Raw genomic sequence first — 12,471 nt, 5'->3', positions numbered from 1 at the left:
TCATTGTGAGCCTTAGCTTTCCTCACTTCATCTTTACAGGCTCGGGCTATTTGCTGATATTCTGCCTTAGTTATGTCCCCCCTCCTTCCACTTTTTATACTTACCTTTTTTGTCTTTCAGTTTCTCAGATAGTTCTTTATGCAGCCATGCTGGTTTCTTTTGAGAGCTGTTATTTTTCTTCTTCATTGGTATTGTGCTAGCTTGGGCTTTTGTAATCTCATTTTTCAAAATTTCCCAAGCTTCTTGAGTTGTTTTCCCCTTGAGGATTCTCATCCATGGAATTTTTCCCAAGCTCTCTCTAAGTTTATTGAAATTAGCTTTCTTAAAGTCCAAGACTCTAGGTTGACTTTGTTCTACTACTTGTTTTTGCATAATGTTGAATTCCAATATTGCAGTGGTGGGCAACCTTTTTTTTCAACTGAGCCAAATCTCGCCAAAACTACGATTGAAATTTATTTTGAGAGCCACATTTTTAAAACCGAAAATACATAGGATGGTACACTGTTTTTAGTTTCAATAAACTCTGGCATTTGAAGCACGCAAGTCTTAAAGCTGTCAAGTTACAAGATCCTTGCACCCCTAACCCTTTAGAAAAAAAAACCCCAGGGGTCTTCAAACCTGACAGCTTGAAGACTTGTGGACTTCAACTCCCAGAATTCTGAGACTTGAAGTCCACCAAGGGCATCAATCATATTAGCCCAGGGATCTGCAAAATTGGCTCTTAAGACTGGTGGACTTCAATTCCCAGAATTCTGAGAATTGAAGTCCACCAGTCTTAAAACAGCCAACTTTGCAGACCCCTGTGTTAGCCCAAAGCCTGGTGCTGGGCCTTGCTCCCCCATTGGTGGAGCCCCAAGAAGCGAGGAGGGAGAAAAAGAGACGGAGGCCAAGGAGCTTCCCCCCCCCCCAGCAAAAATCTAACCGGGGAGCCAGGCAGTAGCAAATTAGCCAATCATGCGAGGAAAGCAAGGTCTGACCGGGTGGGCAGCGAAACTCCAGGGCTCTCTGTTCTAATTCCCCGTGAAAACTGTTGCCTCTGAAACGTTTGCTCTACTGTTTGAACCTTTAAGCGTCCCTTTCCCTTTTTTCTTTTCAACCCACAATGATTAGGGAGGATCCTGAAGTCGGGCGGGGACGAGAAGCGAGGAGGCAGTCCCCGCCCGACTTCAGGATCCTCCCTAATCATTGTGGGTTGAAAAGAAAAAAGGGAAAGGGACGCTTAAAGGTTCAAACAGTAGAGCAAACGCTTCAGAGGCAACAGTTTTCACGGGGAATTAGAACAGAGAGCCCTGGAGTTTCGCTTTAATGCCAAGTAACTCAGTCCCTTTCTTGGATGGGTGCAACCCATCTCTTTTGTACAGTTTTTCATTGGACCAGCTAAAGGCATCATGACTAATAAAACCAAAGCCTTCCTTTTTACACCACTCCTTTAGCCACACATTAAACTCTGCTACACGCTGGCCCTTCCCTTTTTGTTCCTTATATACTGGTAAAACCTCTGAAAATATAAGCCTACAACCTATACTATTAAGTTCATACCCCAAGTTCTGGAAATCATTCTGCACAGAAAGTACATCTTTCTGTACTTTCTGAAAGTACATTAGTGCCAAGATGTATAATAGCATCAACGTCACAGTCCTTACTTGCATTCTTGACTATCTTAAGAATACGCCTCTTGTCTCTGCTGGCAGTAGCACCTGGCAGACACCTGACCTCTTTTAAAACCTCCATATCCTATCCTAAATTTACATCCCTTATGATTGAATCACCAACCAGAAGGTGGCTTCTCTTTTTGTATACCTTGCTCTTCTTCTGCGACTGATGTGTGATACCTGGTTCCCCATTTTGCCTTTCCGAAGAAAGTTCTTCATTTTGGACCACGATCCCCTGCTTATTTGAGTCATCATTATCACAACTACCTTGACCTATCTCTTCAGTATCCCCATTAAGGTCAGCAAGGGCACTATATCTGTTTTGCTGGGTCACAGCAAAAGCTTTGTGTTTATGGTTTACAGATCTCAACCTGCCAGATCCCACGGTTGTCCAAACACTAAAGTTTAAGTCCAAAGTAGGGTTAATATAATTTATGAGCAAGTGAAACCTTGAAATTTCCCCTCCCAGAATTCTAGATGTTTATTTTGTACAAATCACAATTCTGCAGAGATCTTTATAAAGCCAAATTTGAGTGGATTATTTATTTCACCCAGCAACCTGTCACTTTCATTTGTCTGAAAATCTGACCTCCCCCATTCTTGGAGAAGGCATTGTAGTTACCCATACATGCTGTCAAATAAATATTGCTTAGGTTTGTCAGATGACAATTCTGGAAAGAACATAGCGAGCTCCCAACTAAGAGGGCTTGCCATGGTACCTCACCACAGCAAAAAGCATAAGAGTTTATGACAGGTTAAAACTCTGCCAGTATATTCTCCCTATAAGACTTTGTTGCAAGCAAGTTGTATCTTTGGTCATGCAGGATTGATTTTTAGAAATAGGAGAACTCAGTATTTGGCTGAAACAGTGCCTCCAAGGTATGTTTGAGAATTAATTGCCATATTTTTTGGAGTATAAGATCCACCAAGGTTTTGAAGAGGCAAATTAAAAAAAAGTTTTTGCACTGTGCAAACATCCCAAAAATGGGCCTGTTTTTTTTTTCAAAAAAAAGGCATGAATAGCCCTTAGGAGGCTTGTAAAGAGCTCCCAGGGGGGTGGAGTGGGGCAAAAATGAGAAAAAATGGCCCGTTTTTTGCAAAAAAAAAGGGCATGGATAGCCTTTAGGAAGCTTACAGAGTGCTCCTGGAGGGGGGGCAAAATTGAGCAAAAACACGGCCCATTTTTTGCTCATTTCTGCTCTCCCCAAGCTCTCTGGAAACCTCCATAAGGGTATGCATGGCCATTTTGGTGAAAGGACGGGGCTTCGGGAGGCCAAATATGCTGTTATCAGACGCACCCAGATTTTCAGCCTCTTTTTTGAGGGAAAAAGGTGCGTCTTATAGTCAGAAAAATACAGTAGGGACTCATAGGAATATAGGTAGTCCTCAACTTACAACAGTTCATTTAGTGACCGTTTGAAGTTACAGCAGCTGTGAAAAAGGTGACTTATGACCATTCTTCGAACTTATGACCGTTGCAGCATTCCCCTGGTCATGTGATTTACATTCGGATGCATGAGAACCAGCTCCTATTTATGACAGTTGCAGTGTTCAGGGGTCATGTGATCCCCTTTTGTGACCTTCTGGCACACAGTCAATGGGGAAGCCAGATTCACTTAACAACGGTGTTAACCACCGCAGTGATACATTTAGGAAATGTGGCAAGACAAGTTTTAACATGAGGCAAAACTCACTTAACCAAATGTCTCACTTATCAACATATATTTTGGGCTCAATTGGGGTCGTAAGTCAAGGACTACTTATATTCCACCCCAATCACGTTCCCAACCTCATGTTCGAAGGGGAAGAAAGAAATCCCCGTGGACTGCCATCTCACTGAACAAGCGGGCCCTTTTCCTATTCTTCTTCCACAGGGGTCCGATCGGAGGAAGCCGCCCCCTTTTGTTGACCCTTCGGGATGTCAGCGATTGCAAATCAGACAGAGGCGCCTTCCAGCACGACTTGGGTCCCACCGATTTCAGCTGGCGTGATTAGGAATGAATCAGGAGCGATCGTGGCGCACAACTCAGGAGGAACGGAGCTCCCTGGCCCCGAAGAAAGGAGAAGAGGGAACTGGCACCCAATCAAGCCACGGATAGCTGAACTAACTGAATTTATTTTGCTCTTTATTCCTGATGCTACGGAGAGCAAACCGAAATGACTGTGACTAACTACTCCCGAGAGCAAATAGCCGATGGCGGAGCTTGTTGCGGGGCTCTCTTGCGGGGGGGGGGGAGAGCGGGCTGGCCCACTTGTTTGTAAATAAAAGCCGTTATTGGAAAACCTTCCCAAGTTCTTTCTGTTTACTGCGGTGACGTCAAGAGGAAGGCGGGGCGGACCCGGGGTAGGCTGGCTCCCTTCGGAAAGTTCCTCCGGCCCTCCCCATCCGGAATCGTGGTTTCCAGGCGCGCATGCGCAACTGACTGACTCACGCAGGTCCCGCTCTTTGTGACTACCGCGAGCTCAGCTTTCCCCCCCAACTCCCGTCGTGCCGTTGCCAGGATACGGAAAGGACTTGTGGCTCCGTGACTTAACGGCAGGCCGGGAGAGATCGTGGAGGCAGGCCGGGGAGAGGGTCGGAGTGTGTGAACGTGTGACCATCAGCGTGGGCAGCCCCTCACAGGCAGGTAGAACTCGTGTGTAACAGCTCCCCCACCCCCACCCCGATTGTTCTCCTATATCCTTTCCTACAAACTGCCTCTTCCGGTGGATGACCCTGAACTCCTCTCTAATGGCTGCCACTCTCTAATGGCTGCCACTCAGAAGCTTTAACAGATTAACAGAGCTGGAAGGGACCTTGTGGGCTCCATTTCAAGGAGCCTACAAGGACTCCATTTTGTGACCGACTAGCAAGTGAGCCAGGATAACATTTGAGGCATATGGACAATTGGCTGCCTAATGGGAATTGATCGTTACTTTGCCCGTCACAGAACTGGTAAAATGGCTGTTTAGCTAAAATCTAAGGCGATACAATGAAGCTAGTCTAGGGAACAGAAGGACCAGGGGAGACATGATAGCAGCCTTCCAATAGTTGAGAGGCTGCCACAGAAAGGAAGGGGTCAAGGTATTTTACAAGGCACCTGAAGGCCAGGCAAGGAATAATGGATGGAAACTGATCAAGGAGAGATTCAACCTGGAAATAAAGGAGAAGTTTTCTGATAGTGAGAACAATCAACCCATGGAACAAGCTTGCCTTCGGAAGTTGTGGGAGCTTCATCACTGGAGACTTTCAAGAAGAGATTGGACTGCCATTTGTCAGTAAAGGTGTAGGGCAGAAGTCTTCAAACTTGGCAACTTTAAGACTTGTGGCTGGAGAATTCTGGAAGTTGAAATCCACAAGTCTTAAAGTTGCCAAGTTTGGGGAGCCCTGGTGTAGGGTCACCTACTTGGGCAGGGGGTTGTAGATGACCTACAAGGTCCCTTCCAACTCTTGATCTGTTAAAGCTTCCAAGTTCAGAGACAATACTGTTTGTCTTTGCATTTTGGATAATAGGGAAATAACAGATTGCTGGTAGGGGTAAAACAGCAAAATATTTTAAAATGTCTCCTTGTGTATTTACACCAGACTTTTAACTTCCAGTAGATATTTTTTCTATATGTCTAGCATGTTCTTAACTGATTTTTAAAAACTCCTACATGAAATCAATAATCAAGACTTGTCTTTTTAGGGTTCATTGATAACGCGTTCCATCACAATTTTAGTGAAGCAGTGGCCTGTCTACTCATTTTCTCCATCCATCTGATTAGAAACACAAAGAGGAAATCAACAGCAAGTGTTGAATAGAATAGAATAACAGAGTTGGAAGGCACCTTGGAAGTCTTCTAGTCCAACCCCCTTGCTTAGGCTGGAAACCTTACACCATTTCAGACAAAAGATTATCCAATCTCTTCTTGGTGCTTTTACAGTTTCCCACATTATGTGAACAATATGAAAAGGAGGGCTTTTATAATCATAGCTCCTACATGTTAGAAAAATTCCTTCAATGACCAACTGTCATGTTTTTATAGGCACTAACTTTTAAGTCCTTGCATGCTAGAGTCCCAAGTAACATTTAAAATTAATGTTTGTGTTGAAATATGCACATTTAATTCTGTCTGACAGAAGCAGCACTTTAAATTTTAAGGCACCTCTTTCTGTTATAATGGGGAAAGCAATTTTGTGCCATCTAAATGTTTTAGACTTTTTAGTTCCAGCTAGCAAAGAATTGTAGTCCATCTGAATGATCTGAACGATGCCAAGCTGCTTGCCTTGTTTTGCCTGCTTAAAGCATATCTCTTGGAACCTGGTATGAGACATCAGTGTAAATGACTGGGTTCTCCTGCTATCCTACTTCATCTCTGAGCAATTAAAAAGAAGATCCTGGCTTATACACCTTAGCTCCATCAAAATCAGCCCTACAGCAAATTGCAGAAAGTCTAACTTGCCTCCATCCCAGAAGCAATACATGAACAGTAAAGCCAATCCAAAAAAGGAGGGAAAAGGTGGAAATATGCCTAATAATATATCGTTAAAATCATAAGATGAGATAAAATAGTGGTGCTTAATGATGTAAAAGTATGTAACAGCATTAGGAGGATAGTGGGAAATTTGAATCCGTCTTGCACTGCATCCAAAAAAGAGGTTGTTACGGGGGGGAGGGGGGGGACACACAAATAGAATTCGTATAAAGGTATGCCTCTAAAAGAAAAACTAGCAATATGGAAAATATTTTTTTTCTTTGGGAATACAATTATTAATGCCATTGATATTAAATGGGGCTTGCTAAAAGGCAGAAATACACCATGTAAAAAAAAAGCGAATCCATTTACCAAATTATAACATTCTGTTAAAGCACTCTAAAGTATAACACAATGATTTGTTAATCTTCATTAATAAGCTCTTGTATCTAATAATTGGCAGTATCCTACTCTTGAATATTGACAAAACCTCTTACATCAATAAACTAGCCATAGATTTGTCTATTAACATTGAATTAGTTTGAAACTGCCCAATTAATGTATTTTTAGTAGCAAATCAAAGGAATCAGGTCAAGAAATAAACGTCTGGATTCTACATATTAGATTTTTTTCCCTTGGAGAACTAAAGTTCTTGTTCAGAGCACAGTTTTGTGCTTGCTTAATTTTACTAAATGGCAGCTTTGGTAAGAAGGTTTTTTTTCCTACAATACCATAGAGAGAAATACATTATTGCTCTTGTGTTAATTATGAATTAGACTTTGAAATTTGTCTGGAGAAATATATAGTAATAGCTTTGGAAGGATTCATGGACCTAGGAAAGGAGAGGTCTTTTTTGGGTCTTTTTTTATAATTTCCTCTCCTTATTTTAATGTGACTGAAATTAATGATAAAAGGAATTATTAAATCATTTGATGCAAGAACTCTGGGTTCCTACCATTTTTTCTTGAACAACTGAAGATTATACATGTATAAAATGTCTCATACATGTATAAATATATGTGTCATACATGTATAAAATGTACCTACTCAAGATTGTTAAGACTTCTTTCTGGCTCTAGCTAGTAAGATTAATTGGTGAATATTGAGCTAAATTTAGGTTCTCTCAGTTAACAAAACTCTGGATGAATTGAACAAGCTATTTGACTTCCACATTGGTTACTTTGTTTAAAAGGTATATTCATATAACTTTTCAGTTTGGAACATAATGAGAGCACTGTTCATCTCTTTAGTTTTGTGATGTTTCAAATAGCAGATGGCATCCATACTTGAAATATAATGTATAGGAATCTGCTAGATGTGATGATATATAATAGATTAAAAGAGAAAGATATCTGTGTTCTTTATTGAAGAATCTTAATACCACAGATCTTTTCTTAGATAAGGAAATAAATATATGAGGCTGGGCAAATAATTCAAGATATTTTTTTTCCACAAGTGAAGCAACTTCTGTATCTGCTCTTCAAAACAGCTATTTCATTAGCTATTCTGCTGGAAGTGTCTTCTGGGCATGCACATGAATAACTCAGAAGATCTTGGAAGGACTTCTTAAGTAATTGCAGTGATGCTTTGAACGACTATAGTGGCTTCTTACTGTTTCAGGAGCAAATCCAGAAGGGTACTTCACAAGCAAAGCATATTATCAAATGAGCACAGTGCCATAATTCCTTCCCAGTTTATAAGCTCCTAGTTTATTAACTATTTTAATGCAGCTTTTTTTCATCTGGGAATGTGCATAAGGTGATTTCAAATTGAGAAATATAATTAAACAGCCAATCCCATTTTCTATTATTTAATTATAATGAAAGAAAGGCTAATAGAAATTTCTTTCTTACTTGAACTAGTGAGTTGACGCATACGAAAATACCAGAAGCCTTATGAAACAGCTGCATGAGAATAAAGCTGGGGGCCAGCCCCGTAAGAAGAACTCCTTTTCTGGTAATGACAGTAAGACGCCAACAGTACAGACTCCGGATGACAGTGGGCAGAGCAGTATCTTAAATCGAAAACTCTTGGCCCAAAAACGATCTCTACAAGGTTTCAACAGCATGGGAGGTGGTGCTGCAGGAAGTGCTGATGATGCCAAAAGACCTAAGCTCTTGCCTGATGTGAATTCACCTAGCCAAGAATCTGAAGAGGAGTCAGATGACAGCGATTATGAGAAAGTGGAGAGTGATAATGATGCCAGTGATACTACAGAGAGCGATGAAGATGATGGGGATGAAACTGTCAGTGAGGCATCAGAAAGTAGTAATGAAGATCCTGAAGAAACCGCAGGCCAGCCTTCAAGGCCTGATTTAACAAAAGGTAAACATTGATGCTTAGAAAAATGCAATAAATTGTGCATCTCTGTGTCACTGATTAGCAGTTCTGAGCATTTCTTTCTTCTAAACAATCTTGGGATCATGTTAGTGAATATACACTATTTGCTTCATTTAGTTGTCCTCAAACTATTCTCTTTATTACTGGCTATGTTATATAACTATCTTGTTATATCTGTCACTTATTTTGCTAGCACTGGCAGGGGTGTCCTTTCTGCATGACATACTGACATGTTGAACATCTCTACATGATGTTGGAAAGATGCCAAGCAAATGGAATAATCATTTAACAGCTTCAATTTCAATTGCTATAATTAAATGTTTTGATCAGAATGAAATAATAAGGGCTCATAAAAATATGAAACAACTAGCTTAAATGGTTGAATAATAAGAGTGTCCAGACTTCTTTTCAGGAATAAATTCAGCATTCCCGGCAAAGCTTACCAATATTATTCTGTTGCAAATTAGAAGACAAAAGAAAAAACATTTAGAAAATAATGACTTATGTAATAAAAGTAAGTGGGTTTCTTGCAAAATGAGAAGAATTGAACTGAAAATTTCTAGATTCACATACTTAACCATTGCTGTACATTGCTTTTCAGCTGAAGCAAAGGCAACAGTGTTACAGTTATAATGCTGATTATCTTTAGAAAGATGTTCAACATTTTTTCATAATGATATGTGAGAAATTTCTTAAACCTGAATGAATTATAGAAAATGGAGCAATTTATTTTTTTCTTCACTATTATGATAGTAGGTTAAATTAAAGGAATTAATTCCTACATACATATACACCTAGCATGTTATTCCTTGTGAGGTAAACAACTTTGCAGAAAGTGCAGAAAAAGAGTAAGAAGTAGTAAGCAAAATAAATTAATGGTAGAACATATAAGAATTAATACCTTTTAAAAGTATTATTCTGGAGTTTATCTGTTCTGTATTGACATAGTTATATGAAATCACATGCCCCTGGTTACAGACAGGAAAAGATGTGACACTCTCTGATAATCTCCTTTCCCAATATTATTGCTTGTTGAAAATTCAAAGCCTAATGAATAAAACAATATTGGGAAATGAGCATTGGTGCTGGAAATGAGCATTTTTTCATGAGTCATATTGACTCCCGCAGTTAAGTAGCTGAACCTTACAATAAATCAGTTTAGCTACCACATAAAAGCCAACTTTGCCTCTTGATAATTGTGTAGATGTTATTTTCATTTCAGGTCTGTTGAGAATTAACTGCAGTGTAGATCATAAATAGATGCTTCAGCTTTCAGCCAAAACTAGTGTAGGGTCTCCTTCACAGAATGAGTTTATTAGAGCATTGTGAAACTGTCGGCAAGAAGCAGCCTGGAGCATTAATAAAGAACAAATGAAGCATGCTTTTTCCATCTTGAATATACATTTCCTAAATGTAAAAAGCAATATGATAAGGTGTTCATAAATGTACTTGGGTGAGACTTCCTAAGGCAGGGTTTAAGTTGGTATTTGAATTCTTGTTTGGATTTCCAAAAAGATTAAGCAGTGATAAAACCGGCTGATCAGAATCTGACCTGACTGTCTTTCAAAGCAGTGAAATTAGATGAGAAGACATGCACATTAAATATATTTAAATGATCTTTGATGTCGATCCATGTTGTTTTCACTGTTTTGGAGCTATGCAGCCATACATTCATAATTATTATAGAACCCAGAAATCTTTTCAAATGAGAATTGAGATTCTTTTTATGCTGTTAGTTTGCCAACGTATGCAAAGTCTAAGAAAAATAGAAGGTGGGGGGATAATAGTAATATGTGGCTATAGGAGGCACAGAACCTGGCCATGGCAAAAATTCTGTTGCAAGGAATACAGCAAATTATTTAGGAACAAAATAAGTACAAATAATTTAGTTTCAGACTTACATCAGAGGTCTGGTGAGAGGTTTATATGATGGATTGATATAAAACATATGCTTTTGTATGTGAAAAGCAATTTTTAGTTGTGGAAAAAAGTAGAGGGGGTAGTAAACACGCTATATCAATATCGCCTCTAATATGTGTTTAAATATGACCAGAAAGATGAAAGAAATCGGTATCCTGAACTCAATAAACTGAGATTTTACCATTCTGTAACTGTGAGAGCGGGGTCTATAAAAGTCTTGAAAGAAGGAAAAAACTAGAGGTTAACATGTTGAAACTGGAGGAGTGAAGCAATGAAATATAATACTGTAGTTGGATGTTTGGGTGAGCTTGCTTCTTCATTTGTTTTAATATAATTTTATTAAACTTTTAATAATTCTTTTTATTAAGAGAAATTTGCAAGTTATTTTTTTTAGTTTCATGCAAAAAGCCTATAAAGGGTTTCCAGTTAGCAATAAACATAAATATTTCTTCTGACCCAGGCTTCCTGATACAGTAAAAAGCACACACTTAGTCCCCAAAACCCTCTTTTTATTTCAAAGGCTGTGAATTATATTCATTCACAGCCCGTAATGAATCACAAATAGTTTGTAAAGAGTCTGCCAGTGAGCTGCCACAGTCCTTCAGGATAAGGCTGATAAGCACCCACCTTGATCTTCCTTGAAATGCTGGCAAAGACCTAATTGACAATTAGCTTGGCAAGGCTACACAGAGCAAAGAATCAAAACAGAGCTTCCGAATGTAAACTGACCAGCATGAACCAAGTTGCTTCCTGCAAAGGCTCATGTGCCTTTGCTCCTCCTTTATGTCCTATGGGAGGAGCCAATCACCTCCAAGCCTTACTCCCGAGTCTTCCCTTCTGTCTTAACTGTTCTTGCCTTCTGGCAGCTCTGTGCATGCGCGCACTGGGAACGGGGAGCATGTTCTTCTGCCTCGCTGATGTTGACTCTGGAGGCTTCGGCGGCACATACCTCCCAGATGGCCCTGGCCCCATCTCTGCCCCTGACACAGAACCCTCGTCCAAGCTTTCCCCAGACTCTAGGACTGGCCCATGCTTCTCCCCAACCTTCTCACTGTCCGACTCTGCTGCCAGCTCTGCAGGCTGCTGGTGGACCACAACAATATTGAATTTTCTCTGATCAAAGAAATCAATTTAGCCAACTCAATAAGTTTCATGACCTTCACCAGCCATTTCTCCATTGTGGGCAATGCAGAATTTTTTCATATACAGCAGGGGTTCACAACCTTTTTGGTTCTGCAGACTGCTGGCAGCTTTGGCGGATTCAGCAGCGGCGGGGAATGATTTCCCATATGCAACCTAAATCCCATGTATGCGCAAATGAAGTTTTGCACATCCCCCCCCCCCCCCACTTCAATGGCCAGTTCCCAATAGGCCACGGTTCGATAGCAGTATACAGTATACAATATACCATATACAGTTTCCATAAACAATAATATCACTGTAGTTATCATGTACAAAAAAAATATTCCATAACATTTCTCCAACTTTCAATCAACCCCAGAAACCTTTGACCTCAATTGTATATTTATTTGAATCCAGAATTTTGTATGTTCTTTACATGTCCACCAACATGATATAATGTTCCTCCTTGTTCACATTTCCAACATAAATTTGGAGTGCCTTTGTACATTTTAGACAATTTTTGTGGTGACATATACCTAACCGTATATCATTTTCTAAAACTTAACTTGAAGATTATAACATATTGTAAATTGAAATGCTTCCAGCCACAAATTTTCTTTTGTTCTATCTTTATAGAGGTAGTCCTTGACTGACAACCATTTGTCTAATGATCAAAGTTACAGTGGCATTGAAAAGTGAATTATGACTGTTTTTCACACAACCATTGCAACTTTCCCTGGTCACATGATCTGCAGTGATTCATTTAACAACTATAGCAAGAAATGGAGCAAAATGTGGCAAAATTCACTTAACTATCTTTCTTAGCAACGGAAAATTTGGGCTCAATTGTGGTTATAAGTCAAGGACTTACCTGTAGTATAACTAATTTTTAGCCCACTTTATCATATTCTTTTACTTGTTCCTCTTTCAAATTTCAATAAGCATTTAAGTAATTATGTTCATCGTTTGTACACAGTTTTCTCATATTCTTAAAATGTTC

At 39.7% G+C, this 12,471-nt stretch overlaps 2 protein-coding genes across 4 annotated transcripts in view; both read left to right on the top strand.

The window, feature by feature from the left end:
• Positions 1-3,848, top strand: part of LOC309387272 (hypoxia-inducible factor 1-alpha-like) — a 31,163-nt gene extending 27,315 nt beyond the window's left edge. Inside the window, exon 10 of the mRNA XM_081943691.1 lies at positions 3,527-3,848. Coding sequence (XP_081799817.1) covers positions 3,527-3,561 — 35 coding nt within the window. The 3' untranslated portion in view covers positions 3,562-3,848. The remainder of the gene's footprint in view (positions 1-3,526) is intronic.
• A 125-nt stretch (positions 3,849-3,973) lies between these two features.
• The window catches only part of RRP36 (ribosomal RNA processing 36), a 49,458-nt gene continuing 40,960 nt past the window's right edge, over positions 3,974-12,471 (top strand). The window contains exons 1-2 of one of the 3 annotated variants that reach the window (XR_014174731.1): positions 3,974-4,275; positions 7,952-8,414. Coding sequence is in view for 1 of the 3 variants with exons in the window: in XM_081945286.1 (XP_081801412.1) it covers positions 7,985-8,414 (430 nt within the window). In the remaining 2 variants the exon portion in view is untranslated. Of the gene's footprint in view, positions 4,280-7,951; positions 8,415-12,471 lie in introns of all 3 variants that reach the window. The other 2 variants (XR_014174732.1, XM_081945286.1) reach the window with 2 other exon arrangements.

Source organism: Natrix helvetica (assembly GCF_964273705.1).
Source record: "Natrix helvetica genome assembly, chromosome: 2".
Taxonomy (NCBI): domain Eukaryota; kingdom Metazoa; phylum Chordata; class Lepidosauria; order Squamata; family Natricidae; genus Natrix; species Natrix helvetica.
The sequence above is the reverse complement of the archived record's forward strand: the minus strand, read 5'-3'. Positions and strand labels throughout refer to the sequence as shown.